This window comes from Pipistrellus kuhlii, unplaced genomic scaffold, assembly GCF_014108245.1.
Source record: "Pipistrellus kuhlii isolate mPipKuh1 unplaced genomic scaffold, mPipKuh1.p scaffold_m20_p_67, whole genome shotgun sequence".
Taxonomy (NCBI): Eukaryota; Metazoa; Chordata; class Mammalia; order Chiroptera; family Vespertilionidae; genus Pipistrellus; species Pipistrellus kuhlii.
In genome coordinates, this window is record NW_023425570.1 from 1,323,160 (window position 1) to 1,346,966 (window position 23,807).

General features: G+C 54.7%; 1 protein-coding gene across 2 annotated transcripts in view; it reads left to right on the top strand.

The window, feature by feature from the left end:
* PRKN (parkin RBR E3 ubiquitin protein ligase) overlaps positions 1-23,807 on the top strand; it is a 351,420-nt gene that overhangs the window by 263,424 nt on the left and 64,189 nt on the right. For both annotated transcript variants that reach the window (XM_045575139.1, XM_045575140.1), the window contains exon 7: positions 10,509-10,645. In XM_045575139.1, coding sequence (XP_045431095.1) covers positions 10,509-10,645 — 137 coding nt within the window. The remainder of the gene's footprint in view (positions 1-10,508; positions 10,646-23,807) is intronic.

Below are 23,807 nucleotides of genomic sequence, written 5' to 3' on the forward strand. Positions count from 1 at the left end.
TATGTGGTTAGGGGTGAGGGGGTGGTGTATGTGGTTAGGGCTGAGGGGGTGGTGTATGAGGTTAGGGGTGAGCAAGGCGGTTAGGCCTGCGGTGGAGCCTCAGTGAGATCGAACCTGTGTCCGGGCTGCTCCCCGGACCCCTGGTTCTGCTGGAGCGTCTCGGGCCTGCCCGGCGCTGTGGCTGCGGCCTCACTTCCCCGCTGCCTGCTGTTCCGATGGAAACTGTTTCCATCCTTCCCGCTGAGGGCGCCGTCTCTGCCCGTGAGCATGAACAACGGGATCTGTGCGGACGGAACGCAGGCTTACCTCCTGAGGAGCAGACACATGGCGTACAGCAGTGCTCTGTGTGCAGACGCTGGGGCACGAGCATTCAAATGCGTGTTCCCCCATGTCGTGGGAAGTCTGTGGCCACACTCAGTGGTCTTCGGGATCGTGGCTGCTTGGAGAGCCCGGGGAGTGAGATGGACAAGGAGACGGCGCCAGGGCTCACGCTCCTGTGGTTTATCACAAGGAGCTGGTTAACCACCAAGAACAGGGACGGGCTCACACGGCCATCGGTGCTAATAAGGGAGGGCAGATGGGTCGTGTCAGCAGAAAGAATGAAGACATTGGCCCGGGTTTGCTGTGGTTTTTAAACCTGCCTGGCCCTCTGGACGTGGTCTTGAGCTCTGTCCAGTGGAAGGGAATTTGTTGACTAGCAGGAGGCAGTCCTTTATAAAGACAAGAAGGGGAAATGTCTGGATCCCTCTGTTCTGTGGAGCGTCACTTACCCTTCCCTTCATTTTCCACCAGAGATTACAGTGAGGGCCAGTCCATAGGGGCTATTTTAGCATTGATTTTCCGTTAACAGATATTAGGAAAGACAGAGATAATGGCATCCACTCATGGCCCGCTGCCACAGCAGTCCGTTTGGTGTGCAACTCAGGGGGCCATGCTGGGCGTGTCTCTAACAATAGTACCGGCGACTGAGGGCCACACGGGTCTTCCTCCAGGCCTGTGGTCTGCAAACTGCGGCTTGCGAGCCACATGCGGCTCTTTGGCCCCTTGAGTGTGGCTCTTCTACAAAACACCACGGCCTGGGCGAGTCTATTTTGAAGAAGTGGCATTCGAAGATGTTTAAGTTTTAAAGATGTGGCTCTCCAAAGAAATTTCAATCGTTGTCCTGTTGATATTTGGCTCTGCTGACTAATGAGTTTGCCGACCACTGCTGTAGACCAGGCTGCTTCGGAGAGTGATAGCCAGGACCACTAGGAGTGATGCTGAAACAAATGACATACGTCTGACTGTTCCCGGCCCATCGGGACCTGAAGGATCTCCCACCCGCTTCAACCTGTCTTTTCCAGTCGAGTTGCTCTGCTTCTTCGCCGTCTTTTTTAAATGTCAAGGCTAAATCTGAGCCGGGCGCTAACTGAAGGCCACGCAGCATCAAAGTCAGAGCACACCAGCAGCTAGCAGGTGCCTGAGTCCAGGTTATTGCCACCGAGAGAACGCTCGTCACTGAGGACAGGCTCAGGCAGAGGGCGGGCAGGGCTTTCACAGTCGGGAAAACAAGGAGTCACCCACGAGTCTCTGGGACTCTTGCGGAGACGGGGTGGCTCTCCTCCAAATCTGTGAGGTCCAGGGGAGGCTCAGGGAACACAGAGACTTACATTGAAGACGGGCATTTGTTTATATGATAAGAGTACAAAGAACTGTAAATAAATGACCAAGTGGAGGCAATTAGAATGCCAGCCAATTGCAGGCAGAAATGACCCGGAAGCATTTCAAAACCCATCAACACCCCTGATGATGGGAAGGAACACTGAACTGACCTGGACGTGTTTAGGAACAACAAAACGTGCGGACTGGACACTCCCGGGGAGTCCCATTCACAGCCACCGGGAGGTGCCCCCGAGCTTGGGCACTGTGGAGGCCCTGGAGGAACAAACTAGCAAATGAAGTGGAAAAGGGGAAGGGAAAGCAGGAGAAGGAGGTAGAGACGCTGAGAAACCCGTGTAAACAGCAGCATCCCACGTACGGTCTTCAGTCCCCGGGGGCTGGCCACCCGAATGCAGTACTCCGTCTGGGGCAGGAGTCAGTGGGGCCAGTCTCCTCTGGGACCTGGCCTCGGCTCCATCAGGAGCCAGTCCCGCCCGCCCCGGGGGTCACTGAGGGCCATCGGATGCGCAGGCTCCTGGCTCTGGCCTTTGCCTGACCCGTTTGAGTAAACGACCAGAAGCAGAAGGCAATGCGGAAAAATCCAGTTACTCTCCAGTTCCCGCTGTGCTGTCGCACCTTCCGTGTTGCTGACCCACTCAGGTGGCAGGTCCTCTGCGGTCTGGAAAACCAGGAAACACCAAAGCCATCCGGAGAGAGAGACCTGCTTATGAATAATTAATTTTCCTTCTTTGCCCTGAAAGCCTCCTGGCTTCATTAGCATAATCAGGCGCTGGTTCAGGTCCCCGGGGAGGTGATTGGCGTGTATTCTTGTGCTTTCCATGTCAGACATGCCCGTTTGGGGAGAACTGAGACATATTTCTAACGGTACACAGAGCTGCGGTCGGTTTCACCAAGCGGAATCAGATGAGGTGAGAGGGAAATGTTGGACAGTGATCTATGTGTCATCCATGTTAACCTCATAACATTGGGGAAACCAGAGGATGGAGAGGAAATTTTGATTTCTCCATAATGGTAGAAGAATGCATTAGATGACAGTATCTGAAGGTAGCGATCGCCTTTTTTGAAGCTCTATCAGTTTGTGACGTCATAGAAATTGTTGAGAATGTGGAACTAATTTCCTCAGTGGTGATAGTGCTGAGTTCTCGCTAAGCCCCAGGTCCCCAGAGCGCAGCAGTGGGTAAGAGGCGCCGCTGCTCAGGAAGTGCTGGGTCAGTGAGAGAGTGACTGTTGAGTGAGAGGCCAGCTGTTGACGGAGCCAGATCGTTAGCGCAGGGGAACATCATCTCCCGTTCTGCGGTTTTCGCCCTCACTGATACCTTAAATTGTCTTTCAACTGTGGAACAAAGGGAGGAGTCTTTGCCCTGCTGTAAGCATGGGGCCCCCGCTGCTCTTTGGGACTTGAATTCCTTTTTGTTTGTCTTCCTCGCGCTCACTGAGGTGGAGGGGGACACAGCGACGAGCGTCCTGCCTCCCTGTCGCCCGACTAAAACGCTTCCTCACTCTGCACCGCCTGGCTCTCTGAGCCTCGGGTCTACCTCTGCATCCTCACCTGCAGAGACTTTGAAACAGGCCTCACCGGCGGCGTACGGACAGGGCCCCCTCCCGGCTCCTACCCAGGCCCTCAGGGAGGGGCAGCGTCACCGGGGCCTGGACAGGACTGTGGAGGCGGTGACACGGTCACACTGCACCTGCAATGATGTACATGCCGGATGGAAGATGGAGGCAGACAGGGGAGAGAAGAGGGGGAACCTTATTCTCCATTACCCAACTGGGAACAAAAATAACGCAGGAAGAAGAGAACATGGCACGTCCTTGTGACCACAGATCCGGCCGCGGGTGACTGGGCAGGCGGCCGTCTGGTCGGACGAGAGGCCATGCCTCCCAATTCTGGCCCTGGGTGGCTGGGAGGGAATGGAGCCTCCGTTTGGGCAAAGGAAGCCATGGGCCCAGGAGGTCACGGTTGGATTCCCCGTCAGGGCACAGGCCGGGTTGTGGGCTCGATCCCCAGTGGGGGGCATGCAGGAGGCAGCCACTCTTCATCATTGGCATTACTGTCTCTCCCCCCTCTCCCTTCCTCTCTCTGAGATTGATAAAAAAAAAAAAAGAAAGAAAGAAAAGTCATGGGGTCGAGCCGGCTTTTGAGGTATAAAGTGGAGTTTGCTTCTGGGCCTTTTGGGAGCTTAAGTTATGCAGCCCTTTAGGCGTTCCTGGGATGAATTATTAACCCCCTTTGACCTTGTCTGTGCGAGCTCACCTGGGTAAAGCCGTTCTAACGGGAGGCGGGTCCCCCCAACTTCCCCCGGGTCTGCTGTCAGGAAGGGCTGCCCGCAGCTGAGAGATGAAAGGGCCTCGCAGGGCGGGGGGAGCTGGCGGGTGACTGAGCCGCTTTGGCAGGAAACTTAGCATGCAGCCCCGGGCCTGGGACTGCTGGGGAGCCGTGCCGAGGAGGAAGAGGAGGAGGAGGAAGAGGAGGAGGAGGAGGAGGAGGAGGAGGAGGGGGGGAGGAGGAGGAGGAGGAGGAGGAGGAGGAGGAGGAGGAGGAGGAAGAGGAGGAGGAGGAGGAGGAGGAGGAGCAGCACAAGGAAGCCGAGGCGGGGTCCTGGCCGGCCCGGAGTCCAGGCCGGGAGCTCGGCGGATGGGGCCCTCGCTCCTGAGGCCTTCTCAGCTAAGGTGGCCTGCCACCACGTTCCTCCCATGTGCCTTCTTCCCTCGTGTTTAAAACGGGAATTTGAGCCAAATAACATCAACGCCATTTAATAAACACGCCCTAGGCAAGCGAGGGGGTTCCTGCGTCTGGCCGCGGGAATGGGAGGGAAAGGAGCTGGCAGGCGTTGAAGGCGCTGTCAGGGACCGTCATCGATGCGCCGCCCTGTCCCGGGGGTGTTGAGGCACAGGGCTCCCCCTGGATGTTGGCCATCCTCCAGGAGCCCTCGGAGGATCACGGTCCTGCTCCTGGCTGAGCAGGGCACAGGCTTCAGGGGCAGATCCGTTTCTGGAATCATGTACCAACACGGGAGTCTCTGTGGGCAACCTGCTCACCACCTGCAATGCCCAAATGCCATCTGCCATCCTTCGCCCGCTGTGGGCAGTGTCCACCTGGCCCTGCCTCTCCGCCCGCAGCATCCTCTGGGTGAGCTTGCTGTTAGGCAGTGGGAGGTGTCTGCGTGTGGGGGGACCACCCTCCTCTGTTCCCTAGCAGACGGGGTGCTGAGTGGTGGGCCCCGTGTGACATCACAGGAGGTGGCCTTTGAGGTCACAGTAACCCGTTAAGGACAGAACTGAGTGTCAGACGTGGAGGCAGTTTGGGATTGCTAAGGCTCCTTTACAGCTGTCCTGCTGGGAGGATGTACATGGGTGCAGCGTCTGTGCTGTTTGCACACTAGCCTGTGCCTCCCGACCCCACCCATTGGACTCTCTGTTCCCCAGGAGCTGGGTCTGAGGGTAACTGATGTGCCCATCCCCCATCTGTTCATGAGCTCCTTTCAGGTCCCCCGTGCGTTGCTCCTGGCACTTGTCATCTGCTGTCCTTGACACTGTCACGCGGGGTCTCAGGCAGACTGTGCCCTGCAGGGGGCGTGTCTCTGCTCCCGGCCTGTGGCGCTGGCGGGGCGGGCAGTGAGGGGCAGGGTCTGCGTGGACGCTGGTGTGGGCCGTGGCGAGGGTGTCGTGCCACCTGTTTGAGGGGCTGACATGATCCAGGCCTGAGGACTACCCTCTCATGTGAGCCCCGTGGCCGTCCTGCGTCCAGAAATGATGACGCCCCATTTTACAGACCAGGGAGCTCAGGCTCCGCAGCTAAGAGGACCGCCCGGCACCTGGCTGGGCGGGGAGGGCGCAGGTGTCAGTCTGTCCCACCGCACACCTCTGCCCTCAGGCCTCCCACCTCCTCATGGACTCGGTGGCGGGCATGTATGGTCTGCCTGGGCTCTCAGGGCGCCCTGGTCCAGGAGAATCTAAGGTAGGGCGAAGACTCGAGGCCAGCATTTGGACAAGTTGCTTAATTCTGTCCTGAGGATTCCAGAGCTTGAATCACGGCATGTTTCTAAGGGTGAAGTGATCAGTGTTTTGAAAGCAATTAAAGCAGCCGGTACGCACTCAGGAAACACTGCCAACCACGGCCGGCAGCACAACAGGACACCCGCCACCCTGAGAGGACGGGTAAGAACACGGGAGCCCCCGCTGGGCTGAGTGGTTAGAGCGCCAGCCTGCGGACTGAGGATGGTCAAGGGCACGTACCTCGGCTGCAGGCTCAATCCCCAGCCCTGGTCTCTCTTACTTCGATTTTTCTCTCTCTCTGTCTGCCCCTTCCTTCCTCTCTCTCTGAAAACCAACTGGAAAACTATCCAGTGTGAAGATTAACAAGAAAAGACAAGACACACCTGAGGCGAGGCCACTCCCTCTGGAGCAGGAGGTTAACTCTAAGCCAAAGGCCCTGCGTCCATCCTGACCAACGTGGCAGATACCGGGGGGCCCCGCCCACGGCCGCAGTGCAAGCCCGCTGCGCCCCTCTACCCCCCTGCCCCCCTCCCCCCACAAGCACTGAGAGCTCTCAGGGCTGCTGTTTTCCAGAACGTCAGGCAGTGGGACTGCAGCCCCACCCACCGCGGCCTTCCTGGGACTGACTGGCCCAGTGGACAGGCTGCCCTGGTGTGGGCCTTCCTCCTGACTCCTCACCCGTCCTCCTGGTCCCGCTCTGAGCCCATCGGACACACAAGCATCACCGCTTCCTCCTCTCGCCTCTCCGTTCATTTAACCGTTTATGGATATGAAGTAGGCACCTAGGAAATGAAGACACGTATCCATTGGAACCCTAGGGGGCCCGAAGCTGAGGCTGAGGCTGAGCTCACAGGAATAGAGACTTCACTGCAGTTAGATTTAAACTGTAAATTCTCCGCTGGTACCTGATTCCAGCTCAGCCACAGCGAACCGAATGCTAAGGCCCAGCTCAGGCCACGGGCGGAGGGCAGCCCCGTCCGGGGTGGAGCCCGCTTCCTTCTCTCGTCAGCTGTCCTTCTGGCTCTGTGCATCGGCACCCCCCAACCACCACGCCTCCCCTTCCCCTACCCCCCTCCCCCCCCAACCACCACCCCGTTAATTAGCGGGAGAGGGACGCCCAGCCTCTGGGAGCTGCGCGCTGTGAGGGAGGCGGAGCCTGGTGGTTGGCCAGGGAGCAGGCCCAGGGACACTGCCCTCCCAGGGAGTCACTCCAGGGCGCGCTGTGCTGAGGAGGCTGCAGGGAGGTGGCGGGACCGGCCTCCGGTGGTGAGAGGAGAGGCAGCCCAGACCTCCCTCCCAAAGGAACCGAACGACCGCCCCTCCCCTTGCAGAACGCTCGTGTTCTGAGTGGGAAAAGGCGTGAAAAAGACCAGAAGAATCGCTTGCTGGCAGGTCACCAATAGGGACCAAAATACGTGCGGGTGTGGAGATGGCGGGAGTGTGTGTGGCGGCTGGGAAGGGAGCTCTATGCTGTGAGATGCACCCCTTTCTGTGAGCCACAGGGAAACTCCCGCACCCCGAGAGCCTGCAACCTCCCAGCTCAGACACCGCGAGGCCGTCATGCGGCTCCCAAACCCGTAAGACAGGAGCGTGGGCGCTGGGCTCAGAGCTTCTCCCCTGGACCAGAGCAGGTGAAAGTGGGACCTCTCAGAGCCCCGCCCAGTCCGTGGCCCCGCCCTGGCCCCGCCCAGGCCTGTAAGGATGAGACTGACTGGCGCCAGGACCCCCCACTGAGGAAGCTGCACTGGGAGGATGGCGGACGCACCCAGCTCGCCTTTGCAGCTGCCAGCGGGCCTTCCATCACGGTCCTGTTAGTCTGAGCAGAGCGGAGCAGATTGTTTATTTTGGTTTGGCTCCGCTTCAGGGTGCAGCATCAGCTGTAACTCCGAGTGACACAGTCCAGCGGCAGCGCCACCCGTTAAACCGGGCAGGAAGCTCCGAGTGCCTTTCCCAGGGGAGGCTGTCTGGGCCGTTCCGGGAGGTTCCTGACCCGGCGGCCTCGCTCTCACCGTGGAATCAGGCCCCTCTGGCCCACCGAGCGGGCTGCTCCCAGCCTCCAGTGGGCTCAGGAGTCAGGCCCTTCGTTTCTTAGGAAACACTCACTTCGGGCGATCCCTGCCTTTCCCTCAGAGCAGATGCAGCTTTCCGTGCTGCACACGGAAAAGGGTTTGCAGAGAAGCGTCAGCCGTCCTCACTCCAGGTGAGAAGGGATGGGTGTGAGCGGTGCGTCCGCCCTGGCTGCAATGCTGTGGGCACGGGTCTGCCGGTGCCCAGCGAGCGGGGCCCCGCCTGTGTCCTGCCTGTGGGCTCCCGTGGGGGCTCACGGCCACATGGCCCTGCTGGGTAGCCTGACCCTGCAGCTCCGCTGCCAGTTCTGGGGCAGACAGCGGTGCTGGCACGCTGCTCAGGTCCGTGGGCCCCTCCACTGCAGTCCCACCGTCCGCGAGCCAGGGGGACAGCGCCAGCTCCCCAGGCGTCCCTGACCCCTCCGTCTGCTCTGCAGAGGGCCCCTCTTTGTCGTGTCAGAAGGCGTCCTGCGTCACCAGAGCAGGGCACCGTGTCTGTCACCGGCCCATCCTCTCTGAGACCAGCCCTGCGAACTGATGAGGCCGGCCGCCTGTTTTCCTGAAAGCCCAGTGGCCAGGCTGTTCCGTAGCTCTGGCACCGAGGAAGTGAAGGATAAACTTCGCCACAGAAGCAGCATTGCCGTCTGTGCTTGTGACGATGTTGAAGCTTCTTTAGTTCCAGATAACTTACCCTGAAAGCCAAAGCTGTGATGTCGGTAACAGTTTTCCTTTGTCCCGAAAAGGATTGGTAACACCCTGACGCTGGGCTCTACAAACCAGTGGATGTTGACAGAGAGAGGAGGAGGAGGAGGAGGAGGAGGAGGAGGAGGAGGAAAGTCATTTTTAATATAATACATGGAAGGCAGTTTTCCATGACAAGTAGGAAATATAGTCTCCAAATTTAGGGCTTTTCTCTAATACGGTGGCTGCATCACGGTCGCTGGCGAAAACCAGGTGTCAGAGCCTGTGGCCTGGCCTTCAGGAGGCACCCTGTCCCCTGACCCTCAGCTCTGCCAGCGAGACCACCGAGCCCCCGCCACTCAGAGCCTCTGAGACTGGAGCAAGACCAGAGCCCGCGGTTGGCAGGTGTCCTTGAACCCACACAGCACGTGGGTTTCCCTTCTGTTCCTTCCCTCGGAAGCGGAAGTGGGGGCGTCAATGTGCTGTGTGATTCCGGGTTAACTCTCTGCAGTGCACCAGGAACACACTCACAGAGTGGGTCAGACCCTGCGCCCCTAGGAAAATGAAAGCAGAAATCACAGTAACAGCACGCAACAAAACCACACACCCGTGCATATATGTGGACACACATGCATGTGGTGTGCATGTGTGCTTCTACAATCTGAACGTAATCGGAGCCCGAGGCAGCCCCTCGTTTCCTCAGTTCTGCTCGTTGGGGGGACAAGCACTGAGGCCCGCTGACGACGCCCCACAGCCGTGCGGCCTGGGGAGCAGAGCGAGCTTCCCGGTGGAACAATGTGTTCTGCCGTGATTTTGCTTTAACATAAGTGAGGAAACAGAATTTTGGAAATATTTCAATCGTTAGCAAGTCACCTTTTTGTGATATGGATGTTTGGTGGTCAGCCTGCCTGCGGGAGGGGCTCCTGAGAGCAGATGTGTTGGGCCTGGGTGAGAATGAAAGCTGTTTTGTTTTATGATCATTAATAGAGAACGGGCTTATCTAAACAAGCGCCAACGACTTTTTTTGCTGTTAAAATGGCCTTGGGGCTGATCTCAAATTAATATATTCAGCCTGTCTCCTTTTTGTCATAAAATTGGATGGTTCATTTGCTAGCAGAAATACATAGTTATTCAGGAGATTCCCCCCCCCCCCCTACAAAGTGTTTTAAAGGAACCCAACATGTTTAGGCCTTGTCTGTACCAATTTACAGCAGCGCCTAAGCGTGATTTAAGAGACCGGATACCTGGGTGGGCTGGGGTGGCAGCACAGACAAACCTCAGCATCGGAAACCTCTGCGGAATAGTTTTTCATCACAAAGCTCGCCCTCTCCGCTTCCCGCTCCCCTAAGCGCTTCAGTGCAGTCGTAATTTTTCCTCTGACTTCGGGGAAGCTCGGATTCCATATATTATTATAATTAAATTCAAGGAAGGCTTACTCAGAACCTCCCGGGCCTGGTGCTGGGGGTGTCAGCGTAAAGCAGCCCGGGTCTGCCTTCCGGGTGACATCCCTGGGAGGAAGGCATCGATGCTGCGGTGCCATGGCGGGTGGAGAGGGATGCGTACGTGTGGGGGTGCTGGCGGTCAGCTGGGAGTGAGGAGACAGGATGCCATTGGGGGTGCTGTGTCAGAGCTCACGTGGAAGCAGCTGCCTGGCCTGAGACCGTGGACACAAGCAGCAGTGGGGGGGTTGTGAGGGTGTAGGGGGGGTGTGTGGAGGGGGCAAGGATATGAGGTGACAGAAGATTTGCCTTTTGCAGGTGGGCACATGGTGCCACATACAGCACTTGTAACGTAGAAAGCCACACCTGAAACCTGTGTTCATGTGGACCAGTGGCACCCTAGTTTAACTTTTAAAAATCCACAAATTAAAATTAACAGCTGACTAGTCAATCTGTTAACCTGAAACATGTAAAATCGGGGAAATCAAGGTTCCGTGTGGTTGATGGCGCGCTTCCCGCCTGGAGGACGGAGCCCCGCACGCGAAGCTCAGCGCCCCGCAGGCGGTCTCTCTGAGCTGGCCTCGCCCTCCGCCTCCCTCCAAGGGGTGGGGTCCTCCTCCCCCCCCACCCCCTCCCTAGGAGCTAAGGCAGCGCCTCTGTCTTGCAGGAGCCCGGTCCTGGTTTTCCAGTGCACCCACCGCCACGTGATCTGCCTGGACTGCTTCCACCTGTACTGCGTGACCCGGCTCAACGACCGGCAGTTCGTCCATGACCCCCAGCTGGGCTACTCGCTGCCGTGTGTGGGTGAGTCTCTCCCCGCGGAACGCCCGTTCAGACAGCAGAGCGGCTGGTGCAAGCCTGTCAGCTGCACCAGGCCCAGCTGACGGTGGAAAGAGAAATACCGATTTGATCGTTCAGGACAAAACACCATGATGTTTGGGTCACAACAAAATACAAACTCTGCAGAGTGGGCGGGCTGTGTGGAGCCAGAAGGCGCAGAGCCTGCCAGGCCTGGGCGGTGAGGGCAATGGCTTTGACCCAGGCACCCGGCGCCTGCTCCCGGGTCCCCTGGGTGCCAGCCTTCCTGCCTGCTCTGAGCAGCACCGCCCAGAGTGAAGGCAGGTGCCTCATTTGTAAACACTGGGCGCACCTGCACACGTGTGTGAAACAGCATATGTTAAGAGAGGAATCAAAGGAGGGTGGACTAGAGCTGAAATACTTACGATTTGAAGTATTTTTAAATCTTTCAACATTTACAGCCTTCTACTTGCGTTATGTTATTATTATTATCTGTCTTTTTAGTTGAGGTGAAGTTCATATAAAGTGTAATTAACTGTATTCAGGGGTGCAGCTCAGTGGCATTTGGGGCACTCACAACGCAGGGACCACCCAGCTCCCTCTAGGTTGGGAACGATCTTATTACCCGAGACAAAGCAGCCCCTCTGGATCCTTCATGGGAAAGGGATCCTACAACCCGTGATCTTTTGTGCCTGCTTCTTTCAGTTAGTGCCATGGTCAGCAAACTGCAGCTCGAGAGCCACATGTGGCTCTTTGGCCCCATGAGTGTGGCTCTTCCTCAAAATACCACGGCCTGTGCGAGTCTATTTTGAAGAAGTGGCGTTAGAAGAAGTTTAAGTTTAAAAAATGTGGCTCTCCAAAGAAATTTCAACCATTGTACTGTTGATATTTGGCTCTGCTGACTGATGGGTTTGCTGACCACGGACTTAGCATAATGTTTTTGAAGTTCATCTGAGTGGTGGCACGTATCTTCGTTCCTTTTCATGGCTGAATCACAATCCATGACGTGGCCAAACCACAGTGAGTTTATCCGTTCATTTGTCGCTGGGCATTTGCGCTGTTTCCACTGTGGGCGATGACGAGCAATGCTGGGTGTGCTGTAATTCTGCGGTTGACCTGCTGAAGGACTCTCTAAGGACTTTCCCAGCTGATGTACCAGTTCGCAGTGTCTCCAGCAAATTGGTTCTTTTCATTGTTGTTTAAATAGCTGTCCTGCTAGTGGGAAGTGCATGTCACCCCGGCTTTGATTTGCATTTCCTGCCTGACCAACGGTGCTGGATCTCTCTCATGTGCTTGTTTGCCGTTTGGAGCGATGTCTGCTCAAGGCCTGTGTGCATTTTTAATGGCGTCGTAGGCATTCGTTATGTGTGCTGGACACGAGACCTCGATCAGATGTGTGACTTCCAAACCTTCCTCCTCTTCTGTGGTTGGTGACCATGCCCCTTGGTACACGACAGTGGTTCGTTTTGATGAAGCCAGTTTCTCTCTCTCTCTCTCTCTCTCTCTCTCTCTCTCTCTCTCTCTTTCTTTTTCTGTTGCTGCTTACGCTTTTGATGCCAAATGCAATAACCCATTGCCAAGTTCACAGTCATGAAAATGGACCCGTATGGTTTCATTGAATAGCTTAGCTCCTGTATGTAGGTCACGGATCAGTTTGAGTTCATTTCTGTCTGTGGCGTGAGGTGAGGGTCCGCACCTCAGTGTGCGTTGGCTTTTACTGACTGCGGGGTGAGTAAATATGCTTCAAGGGCTCTGAGAATTGTGGCTGGAAACTGTGCGACACCCTGATGGAATGGTCAGACTGTATGTTTGGCTTCTCTCAACACTTAGTCCTAATGCCGACCAAAGTGAACAGCACACCTCCACAGACGCTCAGACCCAGTGCAGGTAGCGGATTGCATGGCTGGCTTTGTCAGTTATGACACTGGCTTTTCAGTTGTATCTGCCCATGACGCGGCGGTGTGTAAACTAGGATGTACATAATACATGTGTCCATATATTGTTAGGGAAAACTTATCTACAAAAGGAAACAACAAGCGGGGCCTCCCCTGAGTCTCTGTATGGGGACCGCTCTGTCCCTCAGGCTGTCCCCTGTCCGACGATGACACGGCGCAGCTGACATGCCGACCAAGGTCTGAGAGGGTCCAGCACCGGCCTGAGCATTCTTAGTGGAGCTTAGCTTTTTCACGTTTTAAGTAATATAAGCCCTAAGAACACCTCCAATAAGCCAGCAAACCTGCACTGTGGATCAGCACACAGAGCACATGTCCGGGGGCACCAGAGCACGGGGAGCCACGTTCAGATCCCGACGCCAAGATGGAACCTGGGCAGGGCCAGTGACTGGACAGGATGTGCCTCGGTTTCCCTTTAGGGTAAACAGGGAGACACAGCAGCACCCCTTTCAGACGCTGGCATGGGAAGGGGTGAAAACAAAGCCTCAGAAGGTGCCATTAGGCTACGTGCCGGAGAGTGCTCAGAATGAGCGTTGGCTTTTGTTATTTTGGTTGTTACATGAGCATGCGTTCCCATGGACGGTACGAGATGATGTGTGTGCATATGCGTGTATATTTATAGAGGAACATGTATTTAGACATCCCTTAACTGTAGGCAGGCATTTTCTGTAACTCAATGCATAAACCCACCAATTACCGGGCACTACCCACTGATCCAGCTATCCAGCACCTTTCCCTCTGGTTTATTTAACTGTGCCCTGATTCACAGGGCGTAGCGTAAGACAGAATATAAAGTAGAAATACTACACAATTAGGAAATCAACGTTTTCAGACTCAGGAGAAAGAGCAGCTATTAGGAACAAGCGTGGATTGAACCGTGTCGTTCCGGAGGCACAGCTGAGAAGACCGGGGTTCATTAGAAGCCAATGTGAATGGCGGTGACTCACCAATAAATGGAGTCATGTGGTGCAAACAAAGGGGCTCTCGCCAGGCAAGAAGGTGGGGTGTGGCTGGTCCCAATGGTTCGGTGCCGGGAACTCCCCCCTCGCTGCAAGCCGACCTCGGCGGCTCCAGGTCAGGGCCCGGCATTGACCTTGGTTTCCGGAAGCTCAGGCGCCGACCTCGTTGGTTCTCTGAAGGATGTGCGTTTCCCGTCCCGCCATGCCAGCTGGCAGGCCGGGCCCAGCGGTTCCGTTCCCGGAGGACACCAGCTGTCCTTGGAGTACGGCTCCTCCATTTCACTCCTTCCGCCATCACTGCCTTTCGGTGACCGAGTTCATACCTAACAACAGATGTTTCTGCAGCCCTGGCAGCTACTCCCACACATAGCTGCACACTCACACACACTCATACTCACTCATTCACACAACACACACATAAATATACACACACTCACACACACACTCATACACACTCATTCACACAACACACACATAAATATACACACACTCACACACACACTCATACACATTCATTCACACAATACACACACAAACATACATACTCTTACACTCATACACACACTCATTCACACAACACAAACATACACACTCACACTCACATACACTCACACATACTCATTCACACAACACACACATAAACATACACACTCTCACACGCATACACACACACTCTTTCACACAACACACGCATAAACATACACACTCTCATACAAACATACACACTCTCACACTCACATACACATACACACACTCTCACACTCATTCACACACACTCATTCACACAACACAAACATGCACACTCACACACAGACAACACACTCACACATACATGCACACCTATTCACACACATGCATGCACACTCTCACACACACACATGCAGTAACTGCTAAAACCTTACTGTGTGGTGTCCTGTATTAATGAGATTTCATGCACAGAAATTGCTAGAAGCCTCTGACCTCCAAGTAGCTCTGAAATAATTAATAGTGTGCTTAGGGGGGTGATTTGCATTTTCATGAGGGTTATGTCTTTGGTTGCTCAGCAGGACAGTGAGACAAGTTAATGTTCCAATGCAGCCCAGTAGCCAGAGGAGCACTTTAATGCTCTGACGTCAGGGTGGGCGGGATCTGTGCTATCTGGACGACACGGGCCTGTTTCCAGTAAAACCTGAGCGCCCAGCCGTCCTGGAGGGGCCGGTGCGGACGGCACTTGGCGTTCAGGAGGTGTTGTCCTCACCTCTTTCCTTGCGCCTTGACTAGAAGTCGTTTCTCTTGGAGTGACGCGCATATAGAGGGACACGTCCAACCACAAGCAGCGCAGGCCCGGGCAGGAGGAGAGGGAGACAGACTGGTGCGGGAAGAGGGGCGATGGGTCTGCTGCCAGTCCGACCCCCACCCCCCGCGCCAGGAGCAGCGCTCTCCTGGGGTGACCAGCACAGTGCTGCAGTCGTCGCTCTGTGGGAGTGGACAGGCCCATCACAGCCTACCGCCCTGGGCGCCCAGGAGCAGGCTGGTGTCACAGTTCTGCAGGCGGCGGTCCAAGTCCAGGCGCCACAGGTCCCAGGCTCTGAGGCCTCCTGGGCTTGCAGGCTGCTCCCAGCCACTCCCCCCACTGCTACCTTCAGGCTGCTCCCCACATGGCCGCCCCAGATAGGGGCGCTCCCACGTGGCCACCCCTCCCCATGTCTTCAATGGCCACAGCCCCCCATGCTCCTCAGGTGGCCCCCCCCATGGGTCCTGGGTCTGGGGCTCAGTCCGGCCATGAAGAGAGTGGCAGGTCCCATGGCAGAGCCAAAAGGCAGAAGCACCACTTTGGGGAAACCTGACACCCATCTGAAAACCCGCCCCCACCCAGGCAGGCAGTGAGCTGCGTGTGGGTGTAAGCCTTCCATGCGGGTTCTGCTGGCTACAGGCTCAGTTCCAGTCAAGAGCATGGACCTCGGTTGTGGGCTCCATCCCTGGCCCTGGTCCGGGCATGTGCAGGAGGCTGCCAATCGCTGTGTCTCTCCCACATCGGTGTTTCTCTCTGTGTGTCTTTCCCCCTCGCTCTGCTCTCTAAAAATCAATGGGGAGATCTCCTCAGTGAGGATCAACAAAAGCCGCGTGCTGTGGACTAGTTTTAGTAGGACCTGAAAGTAAGAGAATGCGGGGCGCCTGACCCCTTACAGCAGCTCCAAGTGTTGGGCGTCTCACTCCCGTTCCAGTTTGAACGTGCTCGTGCTCGTTGGGTCAGAGGCCGTTTCCTTCCCGTTGCCGCTGCAGTGGCGTCAGCTGGTCTTGCTGAGCTTTTGTCCCGCACGTGTAACGAGGCAAGTACTAGAGGATATGGGCCCGTGTTCTCTTGTTGGTGAAGAACCACCACCAGCAGCAGCAGAAATGGTTCGCCTCAGACACCGCGTGAGGCTCTGCCTGGGGACTGGGTGCTGGTCCGGCTACTCAGCCTCTGCAGCTCCCTCCGCATCGACTCCAGGAGTGACTGCCTGGAAGTGTGCCCAGCTCCGCACGCACGGGCATAAGTCAGCAATAATACATCACACCCCATTCCCTAAAGCAGACCTCGAGGCTGCAAGTTCGCCATTCTTCCTTCTGGTCCAAAAATAGTAATAGACCGAAGCAGGAAAAACACACGGATCTTCTCCTGGGATTTGCAACCAGCTTGGACAGGACCTCAGTCCTGAGCGAGTTTAAAAGCCCCGCTCATCACTTCCCACGTGGCCTGAAGCCTGGAGCCCAGCCCCGGGGAGGAGCTGGCACAGGGGCTGGCAGGGGGGCTGTTCTCCCTGACCTGAGTGTCAGGTCACGTGACATGTTTGTGGGGAAAGTTGGAGAGCATTGAAAATTGTGGAAGCTTCTGGGGGAATACTGACTGTTAACAGGGATATTCTGTTTATCAGAGAGACTGACTTGAGACTCGAGTAGATAAGCATTTCAGAAAATTACCCAGTTACATACTTAACCACTCCAGCCTTCTGGTCTCCTGGGAAAACGGCGTGGATATCACAGTGAACTGTATGCTGGCATGGGGACATTTTGCAACCCTCTACCAAGCTCCCCTGTTACTTTGTAATCCAGGGCCCACATCCATTCATTTAACTATCTATTCATCCATCCATCTGGCCATCATCATCCATCACCCATCCATCATGTATCCATCAATCATCTATCCATCCACCCATCCATCTATCCATCCATCATCACCCATCCATCCATCATTATTCATCTATTGATTATATTTTTTCTGATCTCATTGCACAATATTAATAACAGAAATGAAAAAGTCAACAGACAATTTTTTTCTTTCAAGAACCTTCCAGTCTTATTTGGAAACAGAGACACAATTAACATGACAGTAAATTATTAATCTACTAGAATTAGATACCTACTATATGTTGTTGCAACATAATGGCTCATTATTTTACTTGTTCTTAATAAACATGGCCATGCTATCTTGAGAGTAGGACATTAATTTTGGGTAAATATTTAGAGCATCTACTCAAGCCATAACGTTTCTTTGGTAGGATCTGGTGTCTATTTTAAGGGAATCTGTTCTTCTGAAATCATCGCTGACTACTGAAAGTATGACTCTGTTGTTTGTGCCCAAAGAATGTGTGTGCGTGGAAAGATTTGCTGCATCAGTGAACGCCTGACTCGCTCGTGCCAACAACAGCAGCGTGGATACGTGCCGCTACGTGCTGAAAACCCGCAGCTGTTAGAGATGAGCAGTGTTTGATGATTTGTGCCTTCAGAGTGCTTATGCGTCAACTCGCTATTCTTTCCCATTGAGTTTGGATTGTGCTTATCCGAAGGTATTGGAACTAAAATTGTGGGGAACTGGATTTTTCCCATCTGTGAATATGTTGTTTTGCTCTACTTAACATATCATTTTCATTGGGAATGAGACTGTAAGGATCCAGTTCCGGCACACATGCGGGCGTTGTGTCGCTGTGCCCTGGCTGTGATGTGTTTTTATAATATTGACGTGACTTGGTCTGACATTGTGAAATCATTTACAAATTCAGCTCAGCCTTATGCTGTTACCAATTAAAGTGTGAGTGACACTAACTAATTAAATCCAGGAAGAGGGTATTCACAAGTGGGTGATGTAAACGGAAAATAAAGTTAGCAATTGACATTATGACCACGAGATTTTTTTTTTTGATTTTTTTTAAGAATGAGCTGTGTGTTAAAGGGCATATTTCTAGATGAGAAAGACAAAAGGCCATTGATTGACAAATGTGCTTTGTGGTCTAATCAGTTCCATTTGTACCTTGTTCACAGGAAGTGAACCGGTCTTCAGTTTCATTACCAGCCTCCTTCCCGTTAGTCAGCTATCAAATGCGTCAGCCATCAGATGCGTCAGCCAATCAGCTCCGCTTTAGAAAGCGGGACCAGGTTTACGCCTAGGACCTGGGCCGGACCCTGCGGCGGCTGTGATCTGAGGGTGGAGGGGGCTAGAGTCCGGGCTTCCATATCTTCCAGGGGCCTGCAGGGCCCCCAGCTTACCTCCCAGCCGCCTTCACCTCGGGCCTCAGCCCCTTATACTCTCACTCCCACTGTCCCCCACAAACCCCCTCCTCACCCTCCTGCACCTGCCCCAGGCCCCCTGCCACCTGCCCGGGTGGGTGGGCTCCCATGTCTCTGCCTTTAGCCTGTTGCTTCCTCCTCTGCGACTCGATTGGAACCCGGCCATCCCTCAAGGACACCCTTCCCTCCTCTTCACTGCTCCTATGACATAGGGTTTAGTGACACTCCCCTCTTGAAAGTCACCTACACCGCATGTCACATACGCCAGGCCCTGGCCACCGCTCCCTGCTTGCTTGCTTTATGCCGTTAGCGTGTTCGGTGGTTGTTTATCTGACATCATCCCAAGGCCCTCTTGCTCACTGTGGGTTCTCAGCACCTCATTGCGCCTGCAAGCACCGAGTTGGGCACAGGTAATGATCGGGAGGATTATTTAACACAAATAAATGCCCCGTCTGGCCTTTGGTGTTTATCTGCTTTAATCCTCGCCTAATTTTAGGATTGTGTCATTTCATTGATATCCTCACACACTTTTAAAAAGCACCAACATGTGAAACTGGTTTGGCTCAGTGGTAGAGCGTTGGTCTGCGGACTGAAAGGTCCCAGGTTCGATTCCGGTCAAGGGCATGTACATTGGTTGCGGGCACATCCGGGTAGGGGGTGTGCAGGAGGCGGCTGGTCGATGTTTCTCTCATCGACGTTTCTTGCTTTCTATCTCTCTCCCTTCCTCTCTGTAAAAAATCAATAAAATATATATTTTTTAAAAATAAAATAAAATAAAAGCACCAACATAGATTAAAGCTGAAGCGCCTGCATTGATGTGCAGGTCATCGAGAATGCGGGGTGCAGTCAGGTTTCCTGCTGGCCGACATGCCCAGCCATTGTGTGCGCGTCACCTGGGAGGTGCAGTGAGTGGCAGGCGGTGGCACGGCGTTCTGCGGGGAGAGCTTCGTGTCCGTCCCCGGGGGAGCCGGAACAGAGGCGGGCTCCCTGAGGTGGCTCACCTGTCCGTGGCGGTGTGACCGAGACCAGGGGGATTGTCCGACCTGAGCAAGAAAACAGGCCTAAGAGACATTCACTCTGAAACCGTGTTTTGCTTGCACATTGATCCTGTTGAAATTGTCGTCACACATTTCTCCAATATGCATTACCTGTGATGCTGATCACTCATCACCCACGAGTCGGGGCGTGGGGCACACGTGTGGACGGAGGCCCCAGGGTGCTCGGCCAGAGCCAGGCAGTTCCCCAGGAACGCTCATCGGAACGTCTCCCGTGTTCAGAGGAGGTTTAGTTAGCAACAGGCTCACAGGAGTCATGGGAGGATCCCAACGGATCCCACTAAGTCCCGGGACTCTGCTCAGCAAAGAGCCGGGGTGCCCCCTTTGCTCAGGGCAAACCCTCGGTCCCGCTCACCCCCCACCGCTGCGGGGAATCCCCGTGTCCAGGGGACGGTGATTAGCACCCGGAGCCCCGCTGTGATCCTCTCAGCCGGGAGGGCGCATGCCCAGGTGGGTGCATCTCGGAGGCATCCAGGAGGCAGCTGCTCAGGGGCTCTCTCACTGCTGATGTTTCTCTCTCTCCCTCTCCCTTCCTCTCTGAAATTAATAAAGACAGGTTTTTAAAGAAAAAAAGCTCCAGTTCCAGGACCTACGAAGACAGTCCTGGCGGCCACGCGCTGTTTAATATTCCGCACGAGCTTCCCGGAAAGGAGAGCGCGGCTTGACTGAATGTCAGATTGCTTTGGGCAGAAATTATACCAACTCGGTTTGAAAACTCTAGTTGACTCCGCCTGACCCGGAGTCCTCATTAATAGTTACTTGTGTCTTTGAATTAGAAAGGGAAAGAAAAAAAAGGAAGGTGTGAAGGAGAGAGAGAGAATTACTTAGATACTGCTACCTTGGCAGGCAGACGGCTCTCGGACACGATAGTTTGGGGAAGTGGCGAGAGGGTCTTGTGAGAGGACATGAACCCTGGCGTGGGCTTCCTTCCAGATTAGATCATGTGCATCACTACTGCACCTACTTACTTTTTAGGACTCAAATAAAACTTGTAAACTATACAGATAAAAGGAACATAAAATAGCAGTCAGTCATACCCCTTTTACTGACAGTTGAAGAAATTGAGACGCAATGAGCTCAAAGAAGCTGCCACGTGAAGGACACTGGTCTTTACATGGTCCCGACCCCAGGGGGCGTCTGACCCCACCACGCCTTCCTATCTGACATAGCTTTCCTTGCATGACTTTTCTCAATACTCAGCCAACTTACTAGATCCTCTAGTCTAGATACTGGGCAAGACTGGCCTTAGGCAGACTTAAGCGAATAAAATGCGTATGTGGGTCAGCACCCAGAGTTTACTCTGCACCCACTGGGTGGTGGCAGCTCAGCCAGCCTGCCTGCTGGGACCGTGTGCAAAGCTAGAGGAGACATGGCACTCACGTGGTGACACAGATCTCACGGAGACCAGGCCTCAGGGGTGTCAGGGTCAGCCTCCGGGTCTCCCTCCCTCACTCACCAGTTCCCCATTCACCCTGCGTGGTGCTGGGTCCAAAACCCACATTTTCCCAAAATCTCACAGCACAGCCCTCTGGCCTGAGATCCCGGAGCCCACAGCCCATGCCCTCCGTGTTACTTCCTCCAAGCCCAGCTGCTCAGCAGCGGGTATCACGGTCCACCCTTACAGGACACACAGGTGCCCGAGGACGTGAAAGCACCTGCCCAGATGGTGAGCCACAGGCGGAGCCCAGGCTCAGCAGGCGTCTGTGGCCCACAGGCCGTCACTTTGGTAATTGCTCCGTGAATGTCGGTTTGGCATTTGATCAAGTTCTTTCCTGGGTGGGATTCTGTCTTCCTCTGTATGTTCTCACATGTGCAGGTTCAGGCCTCCGTAAACAGTGCATGGGTGAACGAGCGAGTGTGTGAATGAGTGAGTATGTGAGTGAGCGAGTGAGTGAGTCAGTCAGTGAGGAGTGAGTATGTGAATGAGTGTGTGAATGAGTGAGTGAGTGAGTGTGTGAATGAGTGAATTACAACCCCAAAGTGGACTGTGTTTCAATGGAAGAGTTGGACAAAGGAAGAGTTGTCATGGCTACTTAATTCCTTCCGTTGTCTCGCTCATCCTCATAGTCTCTGAGCGTTAGAGCCTCTTCAGGGCCGAGGCCACTGCTCTGGTGCCGGTGTGCCAAGCGGGACGTCCATCAGCCGGTGCCCGTGGGCTGCAGAGCTCTGAGCGCCTGTTCTTGGGGGACAGGGTGTGAGGGGTGTGGTCGGTGTGCACCACTGCTCATGCTTTATTGCACAAAATACTGTCCTGCTATTGGCTGCCTGCCTGGCGTGGCCTGCTTACATTGTGAACAATGGGGTAGCTGGGATCTCCGGAGCCTGGGTGCCATCCCCCAGGGGGCAGGCGAACCCCCCAGAGCAGGGGTCCTCAAACTTTTTAAAGTGGGGGCCAGATCACGGTCCCTCAGAGAGCTGGAGGGCCGGACTATATGAACTACTAATTCCTACTGTAACACCTCGGCTGTGCTCACTGCCCAAAAAACCTGGCGGGCCGGATCAGACTCCTCTGCGGGCCGCATGTGGCCCGCGGGCTGTAGTTTGAAGACGCCTGCCCCAGAGGGACTGTGGGGTTCTAACGCCTCCAAAGAACCCCCACCGGGAGGTGTACACATGCTCGCCTGCGGGAAGCCTGGCCTGTGCCCTTGCTCATTTGTTCCAACCATGGGCACCTGTCACTGCTCTGACAGATTAAGACAGTGTTGGTAATGCTTCTCTAAGACATCTGCCCAGGACACCTGGGTCCGGTTGTCCCGACCTTCACTCTGATGCTGTCAATCAGGCCAGGCGCAGTGCCATGGGCGGGACCCCTCACCCAGGGTTCAGAGAGACAGGCCCGGCCCAGGTGGGTGGATCCTCCTATAAAAGCAAAGCAGATGGAGAAGCCAGATGAGCAGAGAGCCCTGGCCGGTGGCTCGCGGTTTATCATTGTCTCACATGAACACACACACCACATCATGGTGGGGTCTGTTTCTGGTCAGGGAATGCGTCCGGTTGCAGGTTCGATCCCCAGTCGGTCAGAGACAATCCTGGGAGGCAACCGGTCGATGTTGCTCTCTCATATCGATGTTTCTCTCTCTCTCTCCCTTTCTCTAAAAATCAATAAAAACATACCCTCGCATAAGGGTAGATATATGTTAGCCACGGAGAGAGCTGCTAGCATTGGTCCCGATCAGGAATCAGGAATATCCTGTGATTACAAGTCCTTGTCTGTGAAATTGCATTTCTCCTTGCATTTTGGTAGGAAAAGAATTGATCTTCTCAGCTCCCCCTGCTGAGACCCAGGAGAAGTTGACACAGACGTATGTTTTCCAGGTTGCCAACCGCGCCCCACCCCGCCACCCCCAGCAGGCGCCGAGCACTGTCAGCAGGAGTCCGCGCTCCGGGAGTCCCAGCCGCAGCGCAGGGAGGCGGCCAGCCTCTTCCTCCGAGTGCGCAGTCCCCGCAGCCACGTGTGTGTGTCTTTCCAGCCCGCACTCAGAGCGCTCGCTCAGGGTCCTCTGTGGAGGGGGAGGGTTTTCTTCCTAAAGTGTCTGGCTGCTTAGAAAACACTACTTGGTAACTCATCGCCATGAATAAGCCAAATCCTAGGAAAACGAAAGAAAAGCCAGACCTCAGGGTCTTCGTACGTTAGAGCCAGCCATCCGGGGAGTTACTGGCTCCGTTATCCAGTCTGGGTCCGAGCCGCGTGTCCCATTGCTCACGGCGAGGACGGGCCCGTGCAGGGGCGCAGCCGCTGGAGGAGCCACAGCGGGAGGGGTGTTCTCAAAGGCCGTCAAACCAGAGAACCGACGGCACCAGCCACCATCTGTGTCTGTGGGCTGCCCAGGAGAGTTGGCTGGGCTGGAATATTGGCACTGGGGGAGACATAATCCTTGCTTTGCTGTTCCCCTGGAAAACTCTGTTACCTTCACATATATTAGCATATTCTAAATCCGTAGAAGTGAATTCTGAAGAAAACACTTATCGCGTAGATTCTAACGAAGTGGACTTTTGCAAATCAGTCCTTTCTCCAGGGATCTCTCCGTTTTATACTTTCTCAGCTAAAGTCCTCAGTTTTATTCAGCCAATACACAGTGACGTCAAAATCACTTTTTTACTTTTCTTTTCTTTTTTTTGTTTCCGAAGTTTATTAAAAACCAAAGAATAGAAAAACTTTACCAAAAAAATTATTAATTTTAGCTTTCGAATAGTTGTCTACACATGAAAAGTCCTGAGACGTGTATCCTCCGCCAGCCCTCAGCTCTGCAGGGGTGGCCGGCCAGTCCCTTCGTCACCAGGACGGGGGAGCGGGCCCCGCGCTGTGGGTGGAGCTTAAAGTGGACACTCAGAGTCACACTTCACTGTCATTTTTCTTTAATTAAGACGACAATATTTGACATTTTTAAAAAATGAAATCTTGCCAGACCCACAGGCTCTGTGGTGATGGGTCCAGAGCTTGGAGCCCCCCATCTTTTCCGGTTTTGTTGGGATGAAGGGACAGGCATTGCTGTTCACGGTTCCCCTGTGCAGAGCCGTGGTCTGCCGCGTGGTGAGGTGATACCACAGCCGTCCCGTCAGCGTGCAGCTCACGTGGCTGCCACAGAAAGGCGGCAAAGAACATTGTTCTCAGGGGATGAGGGCTCTTAGGTTTACTGTCCTAGCAACCCTCACACCCACCACACACCCGCCACATACC